A 24,946-nucleotide genomic window follows, 5' to 3' on the forward strand; every position below is an offset into this window, starting at 1 on the left:
GGCGTTTCTGAAATTTGCCATGTCACAGTGGATTGGGGGGGAAATTAACAATTTTGAAACTACAGGGGCGGTAAAAACTTCGAGAATTACTGAGAGGCAAGTGATAAATATTGGACTTGTTTGTAATTGACATTTTCTCAGGGGGTAAATTGATAATTTTCACATCCATGGTTTCTTGACGCGTAGTTTTCGAATTTTATATCCGTTTTTTCTGTTTTAAGATTTTTCAATAGTAGTTTTAGAATTTTAGATTAAGTTTCTCAATTTTTGTGCCTCTTGGACACATTTTATAATGTAATGACCTCGTATTTTTAAAATTTCCGAAAATTTTTTCGATTATTACCATTCTAAGGTATTTCAACTTTTAGAATTTGAATTTCAGTTCTGTTTTTTCGAATTTCACTGTTTTACGATAATCGATTCGTACTTTTTAGATTTTCGAAGAATTTTTCGATTATTGCTGTTATAGGGTTTTTCAACCTTTGAAATTCGAATTTCAATTCTGTTTTTTTGAATTTCACCGTTTTACGATATATTGACTCGTATTTGTCAGATTTCCAAAAAATTTCTCGATTGTTGCCATTCTAGGGTTTTTCAACCTTTAGAATTCGAATTTCAGTTCCGTTTTTTCGAATTTTTACGATATATCGACTCGTATTTTTCAGATTTTTGAAGAATTTCTCGATTGTTGTAATTCTAGGGTTTTTCAATCTTTAGAATTCGAATTTCAGTTCCGTTTTTTTAAAATTTTACCGTTTTACGATATATCGACTCGTATTTTTCAGATTTCTGAAGAATTTCCCGATTGTTGCCATTCTAGGGTTTTTCAACCTTTAGAATTCGAATTTCAATTCTGTTTTTTTGAATTTCACCATTTTACGATATATCGATTCGTATTTTTCAGATTTCTGAAGAATTTCTCGATTGTTGTCATTCTAGGGTTTTTCAATCTTTAGAATTCAAATTTCAGTTTCGTTTTTTAGAATTTCACCGTTTTACGATATATCAACTCGTATTTTTCAGATTTCTGAAGAATTTCTCGATTGTTGTCATTCTAGGGTTTTTCAACCTTTAGAATTTGAATTTCAGTTCTATTTTTTTGAATTTTATTGTTTTATGATATATCGATTCATATTTTTCATATTTCTGAAAAATTTCTCGATTGTTGCCATTCTAGGGTTTTTCCACCTTTAGAATTCGAATTTCAGTTCCGTTTTTTCGTATTTTACCATTTTACGATATATCGACGGCCAAACGACTATTTCCCACCCAAGGTTTAGCGTTTTCTCAAATGTCTCCCCTTTAACTATGGAAACACCAAACACCCACTCATGGGCGGTTAGATTTAACTAAACCCTAACGCCTAAACATTTTATCTCTTTTTGCCCCTCTAAACTTTAAAAACTAACATTTTTTCCCAGCCTAAGTTTTAAAAAACCGCAATTTCACCTTAGGGTTTGGTTTTGAAATCTCCGACGACCTCTCCGGCTCCGTTGCCGACGACCTCTCCCTCCTGAAGCAACCTCTCCTTCCGGTGATATCTTTCCTCCTATTTGGAGGTCCGATCGGCTCCCGGAGACACCGTGGGAGACGAAGACGACGGCTTCGTCTTCGTCTGGGAAGACGAAGAACTTCGTCTCCCACGGCTCTCCGGGCGTCGATCGAACCTCCAAATGGGAGGAAAGAGATCGCCGAAAGGAGAGGTTGCTTCGGGAGGGAGAGGCCATCGGCAACGGAGCCGGAGAGGTCGTCGGAGATTTCAAAACCAAACCCTAGGGTGAAACTGCGGTTTTTTAAAACTTAGGCTGGGCAAAAATGTTAGTTTTTAAAGTTTAGGGGGGCAAAAGTATTTCCATTTTAGTTTATTTTTAATATTATAGCAAAAATGATGATTTTACCCTTAACACCGTTAGGGTTTAGTTAAATCTAACCGGCCATGGGTGGGTGTTTGGTGTTTCCATAGTTAAAGTGGGGACATTTGAGAAAACGCTAAACCTTGGGTGGGAAATAGTCGTTTGGCCTATATCGACTCGTATTTTTCATATTTCCGAAGAATTTTCTGATTGTTACCATTCTAGGGTTTTTTAATCTTTAGAATTCGAATTTCAATTTCGTTTTTTTGAATTTTATCGTTTTACGATATATCGACTCGTATTTTTTAGATTTCTGAAGAATTTCTCGATTGTTATCATTCTAGGGTTTTTCAACCTTTAGAATTCGAATTTCAGTTTCGTTTTTTTGAATTTCACTGTTTTACGATATATCGACTCGTACTTTTCAGATTTTTGAAGAATTTCTCGTTTGTTGCCATTCTAGGATTTTTCAACTTTTAGATTTCGAATTTCAGTTCCTTTTTTTTTAATTTCACCGTTTTACAATCTTGAAATCTTATTTTTAAAATTTTTCAATCACCTATTTTATTGTTTTGTATTTTTTTTCTTTTTATGATTTTTCCATGAAGACATTTGTTTATATATTTGCTATTTATGAATGGCTAACGAATTTTGTAAATTTTTGTAGGATATTTCTCGCAAAAGAAGATGTGTTGAAAGAGAGCTACGAATCCTCGATGGGTCTAGACACTTTTGGATAGATTTGATATGTCGTGCACAATGTACAACATTATCTAGGATTATGTCTACACTGACCCCGGAGCAGCTACGATTATTTGAGAGGACATGTTTCGGATATCTTCTTCGTTCACCCGAGACCAAATTCTCTGGTATATTAGTTCATTCATTTATACTACGACAGCTACATCGATTCTCTGCCAGAGATAAGTTTTGGTTTTGGATTAGCGGGATTGATGTTCATTTTAGCCCGTTTGAGTTTGCTTTGGTGACGGGTCTTTCGTTTAGTCGACGCATTGATATTTCTTCATATATTCCTCGTTCCTCCAGTCATAAGATCAGAGATACATACTTTCGAGGTTGTCCGAAGGTGCAGTATCATGATCTAGAGCGTGTTTTCTTGTCGAGACCGTGAGGGGATGACGATATTGATGCAGTCAAGATGGCCTTATTGTATGTTCTTCACATGGTTTTGTTAGGGAATGATCGACGAAAGAAGGTGTCTTTAGAGTATTTACAGTTGGTCGATCATTTGGATGAGTTTAATTCCTATCCCTGGGGTGTTCCCGTGTGGCAGATGACATACGAGTCTATGTCACAGGCGAGTGACAGAGTATGCTCCGGACGGATGCCTGAGATGCATAGATACGACCTCTACGGATTTCCTTTCACCTTTTAGGTTAGTTTTAATTTATTGATTATATATATTAATTTGAAAAAAATGTCAAATGATTTATTTAAATCGTAAATGATTATATTACAGTATTGGATTTATGAGACTCTGGACACATTACACGATTGGATTGACCTCGTTGATCCCTATTCGTCCCTACGTATGTTTAGGTGGCGTACGCGAGACGTCCCTAGTTGGACTCATATAGGTCGTATTTTCACTAGTGATCCGGTATGTACAAGTTAATTAATAAGTTGATTAATTCATTATATGTTACAATTATTTTGACTTATATATCTTCATCATTAGGTGGATATCACATTCTCTCTTCGTCCATCATCGATCGAGGAGGGTTTACCCTGGTACGATGAGATTTGTGAGTACACCGGTTTACCCGATGCTGATTCCTCCTCATCTTCTTCGATTCCGACCGTGACTAGAGACGGGACATCTCCAGCATCAGGACTTCAACTGTACCCGTCCAGTCTTCTGAGTCACATGAGGAACCTATTCAGCCTCCTGTTACGGAGCAGCCTATATGTTCCCCTGTAGTTCAGATCTCACGAACGACAGACCATCCTGGAGTGGAGGACTATCCTGGAGTGGAGGACTATCCTAGAGTGGAGGACCATCTTAGAGTGGAGGATCGCACTACCCATCATGCCACCGAGCAGTGTCCCCCATTCGTAGCATCTAATATTTCTACATTAGATGCTACATTAGTGCACTGGGGTGTTACGATTTTACGTGAAATATCAAGTTTTCGTGACGATATCTCTTCCCAGATGTCTCGATTACGTGACGATATCTCTTCCCAGATGACTCGATTAGAGGATCGTATAACTCGTTTGGAGGACATCGTCACGCGTATATATCCAACCCCGTCGCTCAGGTTGTAAAATCACTTTTAATTTATTACTTATAAAAAATGTCTATAGTGTTATTATTCTGACAACTATTATTACATTCGTATAGGAGAGAGACGATGATATCCGACCGACGTCCCCCATTGATACCGCAATACCATCTCATCACTCACACGAGGTTCGTATGACATTTCAAATTTATATTTATTGTTAAATTTCATTATTATATTATAGTATTGTTATTTATGAAATGTCACTAATTAAGTTATTATTACTATTATCTTAAGGTAGTCGCCAGGAGGACGCATCGGTTAGCCCTTCTGTTGCATTACCTATCCGAGCTGAGGTATGTCACTTATCAATGAAACTTTATTTTGTATTTTTTTCGGTTATCGATTAATATAAGGAATATATATTCGTCTAGGGTCTTCCTCATGAGGGTCATCCGGTCGGATCTCATATAGGTTATTTAGATCCTCCACATGAGGTATGATAATTATTATACATTATATCGACTTTTAGATATGATATTATATTTTATATGAAATATCATTTACCATTTTGTCATTTTCATGTATATAAGGAATCGGTATTGATATATTATCAATCGAGGGTTCTCCCCGAACACCTTCCCTGGAAGTCCAGGTTATAGGGATTTAAGAAATATCATTGATCAATTGGTCTTTAATATTATATTTTTTTAATGAAGTTTTGTCTCTTTTTTAGGATGAGCGACTATGGTTACTTACTGATATCCGGAGTTCAACCAAAAAGCTTGTGGATATTAGTTCACAAGAGGAGGACTTCCAGGAGGATGTTTTTGAGACCGTCCACATTGAGGTTTGTCAATTATAATTAGTAAATAAATATAATTGACAAATATATGTCACTAAGATGTTTTTATATATAATTACGCAATTTGTCGAGGAAGCACGCGATGTGGACTTGACCGTGATTCAAGATTCTCCAGCCAAACCTCTTCCCGCATACATGGAGAAGGTAACATAAATCGAATAATGTGTATGATTTTACAGAATGAAATAATGAATTAATAGTTTTTTGTATCATGTAGTTGTTTCGTACAGCACGTGGTCGGATCGTTCGAAAGGGTCCGCTGGTTCGCACCCCGTATACAAATCCACTCAGAGGGAGGGCAAAACAGTAACTCACGACGATTCCATCCTCTGCGTCACAGCGTGAGGAATCTTTCCTCACATGGTATACCAGAGCTGCGGCTTCTGACATACATGATGTCTACTTCATAGGATCAAAGTCGAAGGACAGCTTTTAGAGGCTTGTAGTAAAGTTGCGCGAGTGGTTGACCGACGATGTGAGTTGTCTATACTATATAATTTGGTAAAAAACTTTATATATTTATTAATAACTAACACGTGAACTTGTTTATACCATTTTAGCATGTGGATTCCTTTTTGGCTTTATTACGTCGGCATCAGGCCGATCGCCAGTCGACTGTCTCACAGCGTTGGACAACTGCCTACACATTCTTTGGAGGCCATATTGAGATGACTTGAAAGAGTTGGCAGACCACACCGATTGACAAGTTTGAGTTTTTGGGGCTCTTCACGAGGATGGTTGATGCAGCGTACACCCCGGGATTACTGTACAAACCATGGGGGATGGTCGATCAGGTATAGTATATATATATATATATATATATATATATATATATATATATTTCTATTACATTCAATTGGTTAACGACAACGATAATTAACTAAAATGTGTCACTGTTTATAGGTTTTCATCCCTATAAACTTCGAGAACGCACATTGGGTCGTTGGAGTTATAGATTTTCATGAGTGATCGATTACGGTATACGATTCGGAGGTATCATATTCGGGGAATATAAGGACTCTTGAGCAGCGCATGCGACCGTATATGATATTCATTCCCGCATTATTAGAGGTGACGAGTTTTTGGGTAACTTCGGGGAGGCCTCCATGACGTGATTCCTTCACTTTGCATCGAGCGACGCATGTCCCTCAGCAGAGATTGGGCTCCGGTGACTGTGGCGTGTTTATGTTACGATTTTTTGAGTGTTTGGCGTTGTCATGGAGCTACGATTTTTCCTGAGAGTCGTCTATCTCTATGCGTCGACGTTTAGCGGCGCAGTTATATTTTCATTGTATCGAGTAGCTCACGGATGTATATTTAGTTGACTCATTGCTTATTTATCGTTCTTTCTATGTTTAGATGTATATATTTATTGTATGTGCATATATGTATGATATACTTTATCTGTGGTTATATATGGATATGTGATTTCAGTGATGTTACTATTAAGCATGAGTTGATATATCATAAAACGATGAAATTTGAAAAAATGAAACTGGAATTTGAATTCTAAAAGTTGAAAACCCTAGAATGACAACAATAAAAAAATGCTTCAGAAATCTGAAAAGTACGAGTCGATATATCGTAAAACAGTGAAATTCGAAAAAATAAAACTGAAATTCGAATTCTAAAAGTTGAAAACCCTAGAATGACGACAATAAAAAAATGCTTCGAAAATCTGAAAAGTATGAGTCGATATATCGTAAAACAGTAAAATTTGAAAAAATAGAACTGAAATTTGAATTCTAAAAGCTGAAATACCCTAGAATGGTAACAATCAAAAAGTTCTTTGAAAATCTGAAAAATACTAGTCGATATATCATAAAACGGTAAAATTCGAAAAAACGGAATTGAAATTCGAATTCTAAAAGTTGAAAAACCCTAGAATGGCAACAATCAAAAAATTCTTCGAAAATCTAAAAAATACAAGTCGATATATCGTAAAACGGTGAAATTCAAAAAAACAGAATTGAAATTCAAATTCTAAAAGTTGAAAAACCCTAGAATGACAACAATAAAAAAATTCTTCGAAAATCTGAAAAATACAAGTCAATATATCGTAAAACGGTGAAATTCGAAAAAACAGAATTGAAATTCGAATTCTAAAAGTTGAAAAACCCTAGAATGACAACAATCGAAAAATTCTTCGAAAATATGAAAAATATGAGTTGATACATCGTAAAATGGTGGAATTCGAAAAAATGGAATTGAAATTCGAATTCTAAAAGTTGAAAAACCTTAGAGTTGCAGCAATCGAAAAATTCTTCAAAAATCTGAAAAATACGAGTTGATATATCGTAAAACAGTAAAATTCGAAAAAACGAAATTGAAATTCGAATTCTAAAAGTTGAAAAACCCTAGAATGACAACAATTAAAAAATTCTTCAAAAATCTGAAAAATACGAGTCGATATATCGTAAAATGGTGAAATTCGAAAAAACGGAATTGAAATTCGAATTCTAAAAGTTGAAAAACCCTAGAATGACAACAATCCAAAAATTCTTCGAAAATCTAAAAAATATGAGTCAATATATCGTAAAATGGTGAAATTCGAAAAAACGGAATTGAAATTCGAATTCTAAAAGTTGAAAAACCCTAGAATGATAACAATCGAAAATTTGTTCAGAAATCTGAAAAATACAAGTCGATATATCAAAATACCCCCCAAATTTTAATAACATTTTATTTGACCCCTCAATTATCTATTCCTAAAATTTCATTGAGAAATTTATAATACTTTTATAATATTTAATATCAAAATACCCCCTAATTTTAATAAAATTTCATTTAACCCTTTCTAGTGAGTGAGAAGGTTTATATAAATGAAGGGAAGGGTAATTTTGGTATTTTAAAAAAAGTCATAGGTATTTTTGCTCAGGAATAGTGAATTTGTCTATTTTTGTTTGAAAATAGTGATTTTGGATATTTTTGCTTAATAGGAGGGTATTTTGGCCATTTTTAATAATTTCCCTTATTTTAAAGTCACTGACCTTTCGAGATTATTCAGCCTGAGTGATCATAAATTGGATGGTCTTCTGGATTTAAAATCCATCAATTTTCTTATTTTTTAAATTTTATTTAACCGATTTTTATCTCTATTTTATATTAATTTTAATATTAATAAAAATTAAAATTAAAATAGTCATCAACACAATTAAAATTACACTAATGTTTTGTATAAGGTTAGATCTAAATTGAATTAGTTTAAACTTTAAAACTGACTTGATTTGATTTAATTAGATTTGAATTTGTTTATTTTGAACTTGATTCATGTTCAAATTTAGAAGTTTAACTCGTTTTAAAACCAAACCGAACTCAAGCTATAAAGAGTTTAATTCGGTTTAGTTGACAAACTGAATAGATGATTGAATTAGATTTAAAGTTGGTTTGTGATTTGACTCAAATTATATTAAATAATTGTTAAATGATGTCATTTTATTAATGAATCAAGAATTTAAACCATAAATTTGAGCCATATATCTAATGTATAAATTCGAATCAAACTCAAACTAAATTATTTTTATTTGAATTGAACTTAAAATATCTTTAATATTAGCTCAAGAAATTCAAATTAAATTTAAATTTAAATTAAACGATATTTAAACTTGATTTGATTTGTATTTACCTCTAGTTTTGCGATAAAGTTAAGATCATGACACAATTTAACCAAAGTCACCCTTCTCCTTTTAACTTACACTTTTAACGATTAACATTTTTTAAATATTTTAAATTTAATTTTTAAATCTTGAGTATTTCGATAGAAATATAATAAACTAATTGATTTATAAATATATATTAACAAAAAAATGATAAATGTCTTTTAAACAGATAATTATTTGATAAATGTCTCAAATTAAGTGGAATTTATAAATTATATAAAAAAACTCTTAAATTTAAATTTTATATTATTATAAATTGAAAATTGAAAATTTGAAGAAAATGTTTGAGATACTTAGCATTTGAGATTTGTGCAATTAATCTAACGTGACGGAGAGCATGTAGGCTTCAATAGTTTTAGTTGGACTTTTACATATCTGGGCCGTTACTGCTATTTTAATAAATAAAATTTCTTCTCCTCGTCTGCGCCTTTCTTTCTTTCTCGTAGCCCTAACCCTAACCACATATCAAACCAGAATTCAATTTTCAATTTTTTTTCTTAATTATTTATTTTATTCTCTAATGCGTGCTCCTCGTTCATTTGGTGAATTGAGTCTTGACTTCGATAATGAAGGAGTTGAAGGGGAATTCATTGGAGATAGAGATTGGGAGCTCGGTGGACTCGTTTGAGAAGTTTCTTGAGTCACAGAGAGAGCTTTTCCACAGCCAGATCGATCAGCTTCAAAACGTCGTTGTGACACAATGCAGATTAACTGGAGTCAATCCTCTCTCGCAAGAAATGGTGTGTTCTTGAATATTTCAGTTTACTTTTTTGTTGGGCTGCTGCTTTGGAAAGAAGATAGTTTAGGAAAATGAATGTCGGTGGGGGAAAAAAACACACCACAGAATTTTCTCGCCACTGAATAATAATTTCTTATTGTTTCTCGCTGGCGGGGTTTATAGACCATATTAATAAGTTGTAATTAGTCATAATATTGACTGATGATTTTTTTCTTTTGTACATGCAGGCTGCTGGTGCCTTGTCAATAAAAATCGGTAAGTTTGCTATCAGTATTATCGTGATTACTGAAGCATATGATAATGTTTGGAGCCTTAAGTGGAAATAGCAGTTATTTCCCCTTTGTAGACATCCACGGTTTTGATAATTAGGCATTCGCATCATGTTTGCTCCCTCAGCTCAATGTTTTCCGCCTTTAAGACAGAGTGGATATATTAAAACTCCCAGAAGATTGAGAGTCTTGGAACTGAAACCTTGTGTGCTTGTTTGCATTTATTTCTGTATTCGAATGCTTTTCAGCTCGTAGCTCTTTTTCCTTTTTTCAAGATCACAAGTATTCTATATTTCTTTGATGTGGTTGATAGCTGACTACTCATCCTTGATGTCACAGGAAAGAGACCTAGAGATTTGATAAACCCTAAGGCCGTAAAGTACATGCAAACAGTGTTCTCAGTGAAGGATGCAATAAGCAAGAAGGAATCCCGAGAGATAAGCGCTCAATTCGGTGTTACAGTTACACAGGTTTTATTTCAAACTGTATCTCTATATTTTTGACCGCTCACAATATAAATCCCTTCTCTGCATCTTTCTTAACTTATTCTGGAAATTACTGAGATTAAGCTGTGGGATGTCTTATATTAATGGCTCTTCTGTTTCTTGTTCTTGTTTCTTTTTTACACTTTTTCTTCTTTACCTATCTTTTAGTGAATGAAATATTTATTGTCATTTCTTACATCTTTGTGCTATCTATATAGGTTAAGGACTTTTTTAATAGCCAACGTTCTAGAGTGAGGAAACTAGTACGGTTGTCAAGGGAGAAGGCAATTAGGTCTCATGTGCTTGAAGATCCACATGGTGATGGGATGCAAATTAGCTCAGATGCTATGATTCCTATCTGTCCTGTTCCCTTAAATTCTAATGGCCCTACCAGTGTCATTAGTAGTGATCCCATTCCCCTGAATTCTATTGGTGCTCCAATTGTTGAAGAAGGTCCATCTTGTTCTGGACAGGATGATTCTCTAGTTGGCATAGATTACCTAGATAAACATTTTGTTGAGAATGTTTTCAGCTTGATGAGGAAAGAAGAAACATTTTCTGGGCAGGTGAAGCTGATGGAGTGGATCTTGCAGATAGAAAATTCTTCTGTACTATTTTGGTACTTGCTGATATGCTATATGAACTTGAAGATATGAAGTCTTTTTTTTCTTGCTTACCTGTGGTGTCATTCCTTGTATGGTCGCAGGTTTTTAACCAAAGGTGGTGTTATGATTTTAGCAACATGGTTGATTCAAGCAGCCGATGAGGAACAAACAAGTGTTCTTGTTGTCATCCTTAAGGTATATAATTATTTATGGATTTCGTATAAATGGTTTAACGTCTTTACCACTTTAACTTGGCTAAGAATTACATTTTGATTAACTGGCATGTAGGTTCTTTCTCACTTGCCTCTACATAAAGCTCTTCCAGAACATATGTCAGCCATATTGCAAAGTGTTAACAGATTGCGTTTTTACAGGGCATCAGGTTTGCTTCTGCTTAGAGACCTGTGCTATGCTATATGGACTTTAAAACTCTCTCAAGTCTGCTCTTCTATTTCACGTGGATCAATTCACTCTAAAGTTACTTGAACACATTATTTGATGTTCCAAATTTGTATTAGTGTATGAGAATCTTTATTTTACTGGAATGGGGAGTGGTAGGGTTTCAAGATATAACTCTGTAGCATGAGCCTTCCTTCATGCTAAAAACTCTTAAGAAGAAATAATCTTGGCTTGCCTTGTAGCTTAACCAAAAGGGGGGAAAGATCTGTTTTTATTGTTGGTCATTAATTTATATTTGTAAAATATGGTGTTGATATCATAACTATTCATTAATTTTCATCCTAAAAAATTATTCTGCCAATAATATTACTTGAGTACTTTTCTGTGTGATTTCATTTGCATGAGAAATATGTGTCATTTAGGTATTATCCTTTTAAGCTTTGCTGGATATTTTTGAATCTCATTTATCTGATTCGAAGATCAGACATATCACACAGGGCGAGGAATTTGTTATCAAAATGGAGCAGAATGTTTGCTAGAAGACAAGCTATGAAAAAACATAATGGCACAAAATCTTCTACTGATGAGCAGAATGAGTTAATTCTGAAACAGAGGCAAGTGCTCTTGCTTCTTATACCTGCTATTTCTTTGAAATAGTTTCTTACCATTGCACTTGAATGTATGCAGTATTGGTGAAATTATGGCTGATGAATCTTGGCAGTCAAAAACTGATGTAACTGTGAGTGCGATACAAAATCAAATTATTTTCACTAAAAATGGGTTTATTGTTTTGAGAATGCTAATTGGTGTTCTGATTTACAGGAAGCCATTCTTGCTCCTGAAAGTTTGGAGAATTTCAGGTGTGAAAATAAATATTATATGTGACATTTATTTGGTTTTCTTTACATTGTTTGTGGGAATTTTGGTATTAAGCATAGTTTTTCTTATTCAGAAAGGTGGAATCTCCACAAACTCTCAAGTTATTGACAGCATCTTCAGATGACTCTGCAAGGAAGAACATCCTTGGTGTATCTTCATCCCGTATCCTTTTGGATATATATATATATATATATATATATATATGGCAGGCAATATTATGAATTTTAAATACAGAAATAGATGAAATATAAAATTCATTGGTGGTGGAATGAAGCCTATTAGAAGTATGAACTTTTTTTTGGGCTTAATCTGGGTGTATCAGTTTATTGTTACTTGTTGTCTCATGTCCAGTGTGTACAATGGCACACATGACTTTGCAATAAAATTTGATTGTTTGTAAAATCAAATGGATTTGTATTCAAAACTGCTGAAACTTTTTTTTTTTTGGGCTCAATGTGGGTATATAAGTTTATTGTTACTTGTTGGCTCATGATCAATCTGTAAAATGGCACACATGACTTTGCACTAAAATTTTCTTTTTTGCAAAATCAACTGGAATTCTATTTAAAACTTTAAGAATGTTTTTCGCTGAATCTGATTCTAAATTTTCTTAAGAATTTGATTATAAGCCAAATGTGAAATTTATACCACTTAGGTTTTATAAGAATTTGATTTTTTTAATGAGTAAATGATGCCAAAAGTTAGAAAACAGTCCATGTGAATTGCTGGTTGTATTCGTAGTGAAAAACATTAACAAGAATGGAACATAAGGTGTTTTAAGAGATTTAAGCAGTGCTGGTGTTTAAAATCACTGAACTATTAAATTTCAATATTTAGCTCTAGATTTTAAAAGTTTTTTTCCTTTTATCCTGTCATTGCAATCTCTGATGCTCTGTTTAGTTTCCCAGACATATTAACTTGACTATTTATTCCCAATCTATTATAGTTCTCTGAACTACCTCCATGCCAAAGTGGATCAATAAGATTTAAATGATTTAAGTACTATTATTGAACCATTTTTTTGGTTGTGTGTATGTCATTGCCTTAATTAGTAACAGATAATAGAGAACGCCGGAAAACTCAGTTTGTTGAACAGCCAGGTCAAAAAGTGGCGGGCAGAAGCCCACAGGCTACAAAAGCAGCTCCTTTGAGTCAGGGTCGTCCAATGTCTGCTGATGATATCCAAAAAGCAAAATTGCGAGCTCAGTATATGCAGAATAAATATGGAAAAGCTGCTTCTACATCTAACGAAATTACTGAAGTGAACACTGAAGGTCTGAACAAATCTACAAATGCTCTTGTGAGCTCTGGGTCACCAGTATTAAAGGTACATGGTCGGCCTAAAACCGAAGAACAGATGAAACAAGTAATACCTCACTCAAAAGATTCTGGTAGGCTGGAAGTCCCTCTTGATCCAAAGCACATAATGGATATTAAGGAGCCTCTGCAGGAAAAGTGCAAGAGGGTCCAGATCCCGTGGCAGGCTCCACCAGGTACATCTGCTTTTAGTGTTATTTTGTTGGTTCCTTTATCTGTTTGTTGATAATATTGCGTATTATATGCTATGGAAAGGAAGAGTACATTTTAAAGAGTTCCTTGATTTTTGAGTATTTGAGAGGAATTCAGAGGTAATTCCTTTCTTTCTGGAATGAAGATTCAATTGCTTCTGCAATCACAGATGCTAATCTTTTCTCTTGATCACCCTACTCCCAACCTAAATTTTCTTGTTTACCTCATACGAGTAGGATTGCGTAGCAACAAGCTTCTACTTTGTGTAAAACTTGGGTATTCCTATTGTATATACTTTTCCAAGCATTACAGGTAATGCGAATTTTTATGAAATAATAATAGTGAGAAATGAATTAAGTTACAAATTTGTCTAAATATGTGATGGACTTGGAGCATGCAGGATGCTACTAAGTGTACTCTGTTTGGAAATTTATCGATTAACAATTCTTTTTCTTGCTAAAATTTTCCTTTGGTACCACTGATTTCTTGAAATGATCCCCTCTGTCAATGAAACGCCTGTGCCATTTTGTAGTAAATGTTTGGCATTTGGATTGTCAACTTAATAACGTGTAGACTACTGTTTTGCTATGAGATGTTCTGTATTAGCGATTTGTTTAAAGCTGTATAGGCTTGGTTGTGGGGGTCTGGTTTGAAGTGTCTTTTTGTTGACTCATTGATCACTATCTTTTACCAATTAAAGAAAAGTCGGTAGTGGCCCATCATATTCAATAATCTTTGTGGAGTGCTACTTTCAAAAAGAGTTTGTTGTGATCAGATTTTGTTTAATGATTGGAAATATATATTTCTTACTAGGTCAAAAATTTTCAATATGTTATCACTTCGGAGGTCTATGTGAAACCTTATTGGGAGACAAGGTACTTGTGTGATGTTGCAAAACTTTATTGGGATAACACCATTGCTTTCAGAGGGTTGTCAACAGGAAGTTTGAAATATATATGCTTTTCCCTGGCCTTCAAATGATTTAGAGGGCATTTTTTATGCCCCATGCATATGGTTATTTTTTCTAATTTGCTTTTCTTAGCTTATAGATGAGTTTGAAAAGTTGAACCAATTTACTTTAAGTAATACTATGCATACAATTTTTGTACACAAACAATAATATGTCACTATATGATTAAATAGTTAAAAATTAAATATAAAATAACATTCAATCACAATATGATACGTCATTGTTTGTGTGCAAAAATTTTGCACATAGTTTTATTGATTTACTTTGCCCCAATACCCAAGAAGCCTTTGTCAAAATTATCTTTGATTCTTGAGTATACAAAAGTACGGATGAACACAAAATTGTAAGTTTCTAGATTTGTTGGAGTTTGAATGCCTGTTCGAAAACAAGTGATACAATAATTTTCTAACATAAAAATATGAGCTTATCTGGCTTCAAGTGATTATTAAGTGTTACTAATTCATGGTGCTGGCTTCTCCAAGTTTGTATAAAATAATAAAATTATGTGAACACATTTTTAAGTATATAATTGATTACACAATTGATGTATTACTATGTGATTGAATAATTTTGATTTAAAATATAATGACATTTGATCACATGATAATATATTAATTATGTGATGAAAAATGTGTATATATAGTAATGTTTTTGTATAAAAAGACTGTTGCATCTCTATCTGCTTATGCTAAAAATTGTTTGGATTTATGTTTTTTAAATGTAAAGTCAAGTTGCAATTATGCTGCTCAATGAAATTAATTCTGCCCAAGATATTACTAACTATAGTTTTGTAAATTCATAATAAGCAAATTGAATAGGGAGATGATAATATATCAATGTAATCGCTTTTGCCTTTATGTCATCATTTTACACTTAAAAAGTTAAACATCACAATTTAGAAGGCTGGAATGGATACAGCAGTTGACATGTTTTTAAATACTTAGAATGCGAAGACTGTGCTGGAAGACCAGCACATCTGTGTGGACATTGATGTTTTTGAGGTTATACTCTTGAGTTTATTGATCGTCAACCCAATTTCATTTTCTAAGGATTTGCCAGGAAGATGAGGGGGTCTGATTCTGTATGTGGAACTTCTAAGGGATTTAGGAACCGGTGCGCGCATGTATATGTATTTCTTTTCAAAGATGTATATTTTTGATTGTGAGAGATTCCAAGCATCCGCATCTTATACATTTAATGCTGTAAAAAGGCTGTGAGCCAATTTGTGGAACGCTCACTTTTTTATTTTAAAATCCTTTTTATCAATGAAGTGTCCTTGATTATCAGTGACGTTTACAGCAAATTTGAACCTTTTATGCCCCTTTCCTTTCTGCAGAAGTTCTAATGAACGAGGTTTGGAGAGTCGGTGTTGGTGAGAATAGCAAAGAGGTTGAAGTTCAGAAAAACAGAAACCACCGAGAGAAGGAAACTATCTATCACACAATTCAGGAGATACCATCTAATCCCAAGGAGCCTTGGGACCTTGAAATGGACTATGATGATTCACTAACCCCAGAAATCCCAACCGAACAGCCTCCTGATGCTGACATTGGAGATACACAAATTGCCACTGTTAGTGTTACTGTAAATACTGCTGCTCCTTCGGTGCCCATGCAATCGCAGGTTGTTAATGGGAACACTACTGAACCTGATCTTGAGTTGCTTGCTGTACTGCTTAAAAATCCTGAATTGGTTTTTGCATTGACTTCTGGCCGAGCGGCTAACTTATCTAGTGAAGATACTGTGAGGCTGCTTGATATGATTAAGACGGGCGGGTCTGCTTTGGCCAGTAATTTGAACGGGACTGGGGGAAAAGTGGAGGATAAGGTTGAAGTTTCTCTCCCCTCCCCAACTCCATCAAGCAACCCTATTCCTGGAACGGTGCGTGAACAAATTTTGCAATCAATCTCTTGCATAGGGGCTTTTGTATTCGCTGCATTTGCATCTCATTTCCATATTGCCACAGATGGGTCCAAAACCAAACAACACTAGATTAAATTAAACAAACTTAATAAAGAAAGTAGCTGTTAAGATGGCCCCTTCAGTATGACAATGGTAACTGCTTTGAGTGATGGGATATGTGTCTTTGTCCTTATTCAGAAGGTTGATTTTCCATTAATTGTGAATCTAGTATATAATAATTAAAACAATCAAGTAATTGATGTTATTGATTTTAGAAAATCTATCACTTGTATCAATTAAGATATGTAATGATTATCTCAAGTGTTTGATGCACTTTCGTGTTATCTGCAGAGTGGATGGAGACAAGAAGCTAGGAATCCCTTCACACGGCAAAATACAATTGGGAGCAATGTGGCCTACCCTACTCCTGACGCCGTTTCCACCTCCTCCTTGAATGAAAAGTTGCCCACAAACAATTCGGTGAGGTCCGGAATTTCAGCTATGAACATGGGAATACCGCCACAGCCAACAAGTTTGCCATCTTTGTCCCAACAGATTCTTGGGGCAACAATGGGGTCTTCATTACACCTAACAAATACTATATCACCTGAAAATCTACATCCTTCTTTAAATCAGACCCTTCCCTCCAATTCTCCAATCATACAAGCACAGACCTCAGAAATACCTTTAACCATGAAAAATCTACCTATTTCTAACACTTGCTTACCAAACATATCGGCTGCAGCTGGGCCTTCAATGCGGGTTGAACATATAAACAATTTGAAAGTAGCTGCAATGCCTGTAAATGCCTCAGAGAAACAAACCACTTCATATTCGATGTCCTCTTTAATGCCTACACAAACAAGATCACATAAGCAGCCACAACAGCCGCTGGTGTCTGATTATAGGCATGTGACACCACAGTACATTCCTACCTCTACTTCCAGGCTACCAATGGGAAATGTGGGTCCTGTATCCGATTCCTGGAGAGCAAGTCAGCAGGTGGCTTCAAATCCTCATTATCAAGCAAATCAAAACAATTATAATGCATCATTTGGAGCTGGCCCTGTGCGGCAGCCTCAGCTGCTGTCAGGGCTGCCTGGGGATGGAAACGCATTTGTAGGGAACGATGGTTTTGAATCATGGAGTCCGGAAAATAGTCCTACTAGGCAACCAGAGTACATGTCTAGAAGGAACTTGCAGGATCCTGTTACAGATTCTGGATTGAGCTATAGACCTGAAAGGTCCAGACAGTGGAATTCTTCTGGGTATCAGGAAGTTCGGGACCATAACAAATATGGGGATAGGAATTGGCGAGGGAGGAGACGTTAAACTTATTTTGGGTTGGTAATTGTGACCCACTGGTTCTTCCTCCGAATCCCTGGCATAAGACTAACTTGTGTTTTAAAAGGATTTACATTTTAGGTTGCTGGCGGTTTTGGGGTAGAGATATTAAGTGGAAGTTTCACTCTTGGAGTGGGTTTCGGATCAGGGAGACATTGCAGTTGTGTTGAGAACCTCAGCTTGATATTGAATTTGATAAAACATTTAAAACTTGATCGACATCCAACTTATTCACTTCGCACTCTTCTTTCCCGCGCTGCCGCGCTCTCTTTAATAATAACAAAGCTTAGGTTTGGTAAAATTTCAACTCTAACTTACAACTGGGGCAACAGATTAATGGGCTTTTTCAAGGAATCTTTGTTTTCGGGTTGGTAGAGGGCTGGAAGCTTACAATTTGATCATACAATGAACATTTTTTAGAACCAAACATGGGCCTTTTAATTCAAATGTCCAAGCCAGGACCCAAAGAAATTTTCGGTAATTAAAGAGCAAATCACGATTTCTCACTCAAGGTTTGGAGAAATGGCAGTTCCCACCCCTTGGACTTTTAAATCGTAGGCCAAAAGACTTATTCTCACAAAAGGTTTGTTACAAACTCAAACCGATATTCGTTAAGTATTGAAAATTCAAATTCTTACTTATGAGCAATTAAAAATATTAAAAAAAGTAAGTTTTAAAAATAAAATCATTATTTAATTAATAATATATTAAAAATAATAAAATATTATCTATCTTTTCGTAAATTTAAAAAACAAAAATTTTTATGTATGATTAAATTTTAAAAATCTCATTTTTCTCCTATTAAGTTTTTATTTTCTGACAAATTTTTTTCCTTTTTTGGAGTCTTCGTAAAAGAGTGACATAAATAGTGATTAAGTAAAGCCATCCTAGTACACAAAGATAATGGTTTCAAACGAAGATGAGTTAACAATCAATAAGGACATGGCGTTCTTAAATTAGACAGACAGTTACCGCTAATTTGATACAAGCATTCAGGCAAGCAATATCGCTGTATATATAAATGACAGGTCGTCTGATTTTTGGAGGTATAGACGACCTATCATTTACCTATTTAAAAAGAAACGACATGTTTTACTTTCTTTTGTATAGACGGAGTCAACTCTGGTGACACGTAAAAAGGATTCGTATTCGTATTGGATGATATGACCATGTATTTACGGGCAGAAAATTTGGGTTGCCTTGTGTTTCAATTTCATGATTATCTTCCATTACTGGATACAAATAAATCAATCTTTCTCATCTTTGTTGTTGTTCTGATCTGACCAATTAAGCAATGGGATTTAGATTCTACAATTTCAACACCATTTACAGGAGCTACATCTCCACGCTGTCCACAAAATCCAACAGAACCTACTATCACCCCATTTTCCAATCGCTAAATTCCCAATTTTCTAGCCCTTCTTCAAATTTCTCTAATCAACATTACCTCAAGATCCCTGTTAGGTGGCATTTAGGTCATGCCCATGACCACCACGACCACCGCCACCAGTTCTCGGGAAAAGAGGCCGAGAATATTTTCCGGCTTGGTCTCTTCTCCGATATTGGATTGGCAATTGGCAAAGCTTTGACTGGATACGTATCGGGAAGTACTGCCATTATTGCTGATGCTGCCCATTCCATATCCGATGTGGTAATTTACAGCTTTTTAAGTTTGTTGGTTAAGCATTTCCCTTCCATGTGCTTTTGTTTTATTTATTTATTTTACTGCAGGTTCTCAGTGGGATTGCATTGTGGTCATTCAAAGCGGCAAATGTTCCTAAAGACAAAGAACATCCATATGGTCACGTTTAATTTGTACCTACACGCTGCTCCGTGATTCTTAAATTTGTGCTTCTCTTTTTAATTCGCTTTAAAGAAAATATACTTTGATTTGTAACATTGTCTCGTTATTGTTATTTTGTCTTCTCAGGACATGGTAAATTTGAAACTCTGGGAGCTCTTGGAATCTCATGTATGCTTTTGGCAACTGCTGGCGGTATTGCATGGCATGCTTTAGACATTTTGCTTGTAAACCTTCTTTCTTTCTCATTCTGTTTGTTCATAAATGAATTAGTTTATAGGTTTCCATATACTTTTCAAATCAAATTAGTTTCTACTTTCTGCCCCTCGGATTTTTTTTTTTAATCATGTGCAGGGTTTGACGTCTACTGCTCCTGAAGTAGGCAATCATGTCAATGAGCATAGCCATCATCATGGAATTGATATGGATCACCCTATCCTAGCTTTGACCATGATTCTTTTATCAATATCTGTTAAAGAAGGGTGCCCTTAAGTCTTTCCTTATTTTTAATTTAATCGATGAACTTTTCCTTTATATTACTGTTGGATGTAGCAGGACTTTTTTGGGGGGAGTTCCAATTTTCTTCTCATTGATCGTGTTGGCTGCTTTGTCATTCTAATCTTGGAATTTTTTTTTTTAATGCATAGGCTTTATTGGATAACAAAACGAGCTGGGGAAAGGCAAGGAAGTGGACTGATGAAAGCAAATGCATGGCACCATCGTGCTGATGCTATTTCGTCGGTTGTTGCTCTTATTGGGGTTGGTGAGAAGCAAACCATTAATCTTTTAAGTTTTTTTAGCACTTGTAACATCTTTGTGCAAGATTTTGTGGTTAATTAGTGTGTTTGTATGTGTTGTGATAATTCGTAGATGATACTTTATTCATTTGGTTAATTGACCAATGTTTACTGCAAAATGTTGATACTGATTTATGCATTATGACATCCCCAGGACTTATTTAGAATATAGATAGCTCTGCCTTTTTTTTCTTCTTGGTTAGATGGCTGGGGTACAAAGTGGGAGTAGTTTTCCCCTTAAAATCTGTCCTATGCAATTGCCTGGGTTCAATCCCAGGAGTCAATAGACATTAAAGAAGGGCTATGCCGTGGACACAAGTCTATTGGTTAGGGCTGGACTCGAGCCGAGCCAGCTCGGTTGAGCCCGGAACTAATTGGGCTTGGCCGAGCTCGATTGAGCTCGAGCTGGCTCGGTAGATTTTTTTTAAAATTTTTTTACATAAAACGACGCTGTTTTGGTAATGAAAACCGAGCCGAGCCGAACTCGAGCCCGAAACGAGCTGGCCTTAGCCGAGCTCGAGCCGAACTCGAGCCGCCCGTATATGAACCGAGCCGCTGAGCTCGGCTCGGCTCGAATCCAGCCCTACTATTGGTTCCATTATTTAACGAGGTTCTTATAAAATCTGGATTTTATTCTGTTTACACTTTTGATCTTCAAATTCGCAGCATGGCTTTACATTTTTTTGCCTGTCGAAAAAGCTAAGGTATCTTCCAAAACAATATCTGCTTAAAAATACAAAAACCTTTATGTAATTTTTTTATATATCAGAAAAGCTTTTTGAAGTTGTATATTAGTGATATTCTGAGATGTCTGGTATAATCAATAATCCATTCCCTTCTCCATAATTTTTTGCACTTTGGCTAGTGGATTGAAAATGATAGAATGACTATATGTCAACTTTTCTCTCAATGGTCAAAATGGGTTGAAGGTCTTCATGTAGCAGTCACTGCATTTAACTTTTTAGGGTGGGATTGCTCAATGTTAGCATTTCTTGAGGAAATATGGGAATACTATTGTTGATATGAGAAATTGCATCGATGAAATAATGTAACTATATGGAAATATTACATGAGAGATGTAATTAGAGTGCAATAGAAAGTGTCCGTGTAATTAGCAAAAACAATTAAAATAGTTTTTTAAGTAGTTTGTTGCTCGAGCAAAACCTATGTCTATTGTAGTTTTATTTACTCTTTTTTACAGTGTGCACAGAGAACAATTACAAAGAGTGATCATGAGTCTTTTGGAGAGAATTTATAGAATGTCTTTTGTTTTGATTTATGTTTTGTCTTAGGAAGATTTTATGAGAATGAAATAGAAAGAGATCGTAGATTAAAAGCCAATAGATCCAAAAAATCCTCTTGATATGCTTTTTTCTTTGTTGCCGGAAAAAAGAAGCCCCTTTCTCCTTTGGCTTCCCCTTTTTTTATGTCAGAAGGAAGGGTTTTATTGTAATTATTGAGGTCCATGGGTTCAGCCTATGAATGACATGGACGACACATGTAACCCCAGGATAGTGGGAAATGGTGTCACTACGTTACTTTCGATGCTATATGAGAATCACAAAGTTGTCATAGAGATGACTACACCTTAATGTATGTTTCGGTGGTAGCCAACATGCTTTCTTCCTATGGGATACATGTGGTTTAGCCCAGGTGGTCAAACTCTTTCCATATCCTTGGTGATTTTGCTCGACCCGCAGTGTGGGGATTGTGATATTGCCATAGCACGCCTAGGCAACATGCCTTGCTGCTTCCCGCTTTTGACGAGGCGGTTTCTTAATGGTGTGCTAACTGCGCAACTACTGTCTTTCTTCCTCTATTTTTGTTTTGTTTCATTCCTTGGTGAGTTTATTATTCATTGCTTCCAATCGTGCGAATACTTATCGATTTTGTCATCATGACATTAGGAGGCTCTGTACTTGGAGTTAAGTTTCTAGATCCCCTGGCTGGACTAGTTGTCTCTGGCATGATCTTCAAAGCTGGACTGGAGACTGGGTATCTGAGGTATTATCTGCTTTCCATTATATATGCACCATCTAATTTATTGACAGCCCAAAGTCCATCTTTAATATTTTTGATTGCCGAAAATTTGGTATTCCATTCTTGAATGATTATTAGATAAGTTGCTTTTTTGTCTTTGTGAATATCAATATTGAATTTGTCCTTGTATCAACTGCTAGTGTCTTGGAACTTGTGGATGCTGCAATCCCAGCAGAATATTTGGCCCCTATGAGGCAAACAATACTAAAAGTCGAAGGAGTCAAGGTTTGTACTAGAATGCTTATATTTTCCCCTCACATCTGCCTTTTAGAAATTGTGCTACTTTATTCTCTGACCCATTGTTGTCATACTGTTGCGCATTGGTTCTCTATTTTGGTTTTAGTTTTTACTGCTGTTTTATTTCTAAGGCTGCCAATTACTTTCCAAATTTTTTTGATTGATCAATAATTATTGTGGGAGTACATGAGTTCCATGTATTTGTATGATAAACCTAAGTCTATATAGCTCCAGCATAAAGTTGAAATATAATTTGTTTGACTTAACTTTAGGAATTCCTTAATTATTATTTCATCAGTTGGTTGTTTGCTGCAGGTGAAGTTAGTAACTTATATGTTGACTTACATTTTTTATTTTCTCGATTAAATAGCTTTTGAATTGTCTGCAGGGATGCCATCGTTTGAGGGGAAGGAGGGCTGGTTCATCTCTGTACCTTGATGTACATATTGTGGTATGTTCTGCTGATTATAACATTAAATCCAATGCAGAAGTATTCTGCATTCACGTAAGATTGCTAGAAACTCTAAGTGACTTAGTTGTTGCATGCTTTCAACTTTTGACCTACAGGTTGATCCATTTTCTAGTGTTAGTGCTGCTCATGCAATCGGAGAAAATGTTCGTGATCATATTCATAAGTCTCATCCTGAAGTATCTGAAGTTTTCATACACATAGGTGGGTTGCAGGTCGTGTTCTTTGTAATTGGTTCAGGCAAACTAGTTTAAGTTACAGTATACCTTATTCTCATTATTATAGTAGTTATTGTTGTCATTCACGTTGATCTAGCCATTGTAACTTCAATCTCCTCAGTTTTATTTTGATTCACTTCATCTCTGTTTATGAAAATCTTAGGCTTTCATTCCAACTTGATCATCTATGTGTGTTTTAATCACATTTATAAATGTCCTTGTAGATCCTGAATTTTTACAATTATCTCCAAGTATGATGGACCAGCAAGAAAGTCTCAAGGGAACTTCAGATCAAAAGGATAATATCTATGAGGACTCAGATATTGAAGCTATTGTTCATAATATTTTCTCGTCAAAGTTCCAAGAGGTATTTTCTTTTTCTCTTCATTGAGTGAACTTAAAAGCTTATTTACTGGCATATTTATGGTAAATTGATCTTGAACTATGTCATAAGTAGATGCCTATAGAATACAATTTCCATGGCTTTTTATATCAAAATAGTTCCCAGAAATTTTTACTAACATTGGAAGGATTATTGAATCTTTGTCTTGCATCAACTGATGTTACCTCCTTGTTTCTGCACGTGTGTACCACATCCAGTAATATCTTTTTGAAACCTTTGGTTCAAAATAGAGAAAATATGAGCCATGAAGTTCTGATTGCTAAAGTTTTGACTTCTAGCTTTCAGTGACCATCGAATTCTGTTTCTATGCCTCTTTAACAGTTTTTCATTTGTTCATGCTGCTCTCATGCTTGAGCATTTAACTAATTAGACATTTTCATTATTGTTGCACTTTATATTTTGTTTAGTTTAAATGTATTTTCAGTCTTCTTCATGAGTGAATTGAATTCTGATTTTCAGAATATCGTGGTTGAGCGTATAACTCACCACTTGTTGCAAGGCAGGATTTTTCTCCAAATTGAAGTCTCCATGCCTGCCGACATTTTGATTAGGTATGACTTGTATCTGACATAGCTGAACATGATGACACCAATCAAATTGCTTAACAGTTTCCTGTTTAGTGATCACAGGGATGCAATGAAAATGGCAGAAGAAGCAGAACAGGAGATTTTAAAGGCAACTTCTAATGTTTTTCAAGTAAGTTTACAGCTAAGATTGGGGCGCCCAATCCCACTGATTCATTGTGAATAGGGGGAAAAAACAAACAGAGAGGGAAATACTCATAATTTTAAATATATGGCATTGAAAGATACAGCTATTGGTTTGTTGTAGTAGAGCATCTTAATGTTACGTTAATACTTCTCATTGATCATCTCCCATGGGGAGGTGCCAACAACGAGAAATGACAGCAACATTCCAAATTTTTGGTTGGGTTGCAATAATGAGATAAAAGGTTTCAGTCTTCATGAACTGGATCCTTTATTTTAATGGTGTCAGTCCCAAAAAGTCCAGTAGTCTTCATATCTATAACTGTTCAGCATTTTTGACAGTAATTTGAAGAGCTCTTTGCTACGTAGCACAAACAGTAGAGTTTGTAGGATTTGTTTAAATGGAGCTAAAACTCGTTCCTGGGTGAGCTAAAACCCAGATTTCAATCAACCAAATTGACTGCTTAATGCCACAACACCAGTTGTAGTTGTTGATGAGAGAAATTGATTAAAAGAGGGAATGCTTCTATAGTGAAATTACTTATATAGT

At 35.1% G+C, this 24,946-nt stretch overlaps 2 protein-coding genes across 3 annotated transcripts; both read left to right on the plus strand.

The window, feature by feature from the left end:
- The first annotated feature begins 9,014 nt into the window (after nt 1-9,014).
- Nucleotides 9,015-17,945, plus strand: LOC123216827 (homeobox protein LUMINIDEPENDENS). Its single transcript, XM_044637411.1, has 13 exons — nt 9,015-9,363; nt 9,590-9,617; nt 9,971-10,101; nt 10,335-10,735; nt 10,823-10,916; nt 11,010-11,103; nt 11,605-11,734; nt 11,808-11,859; nt 11,943-11,980; nt 12,073-12,161; nt 13,058-13,492; nt 15,815-16,359; nt 16,732-17,945. The coding sequence occupies exons 1-13, from the start codon at nt 9,190-9,192 to the stop codon at nt 17,710-17,712; spliced, it is 3,192 nt and encodes a 1,063-aa protein (XP_044493346.1). The 5' UTR covers nt 9,015-9,189; the 3' UTR covers nt 17,713-17,945.
- Nucleotides 17,946-18,880: 935 nt separating this feature from the next.
- Nucleotides 18,881-24,676, plus strand: LOC123217002 (metal tolerance protein C1). 2 transcript variants are annotated; one of them, XM_044637728.1, is made up of 12 exons: nt 18,881-19,375; nt 19,456-19,525; nt 19,655-19,752; nt 19,880-20,007; nt 20,173-20,288; nt 22,230-22,326; nt 22,503-22,587; nt 22,988-23,050; nt 23,167-23,272; nt 23,511-23,653; nt 24,149-24,240; nt 24,310-24,676. In XM_044637728.1, the coding sequence occupies exons 1-12, from the start codon at nt 19,019-19,021 to the stop codon at nt 24,437-24,439; spliced, it is 1,485 nt and encodes a 494-aa protein (XP_044493663.1). In that variant the 5' UTR covers nt 18,881-19,018; the 3' UTR covers nt 24,440-24,676. The 2 variants fall into 2 exon arrangements, with proteins under 2 accessions (XP_044493663.1, XP_044493664.1); XM_044637729.1 differs by having other exon boundaries at nt 18,882-19,375; nt 24,319-24,676.
- The last annotated feature ends 270 nt before the right edge of the window (nt 24,677-24,946 follow it).

This window comes from Mangifera indica, chromosome 5 (genome assembly GCF_011075055.1).
Source record: "Mangifera indica cultivar Alphonso chromosome 5, CATAS_Mindica_2.1, whole genome shotgun sequence".
Classification (NCBI taxonomy): Eukaryota; Viridiplantae; Streptophyta; class Magnoliopsida; order Sapindales; family Anacardiaceae; genus Mangifera; species Mangifera indica.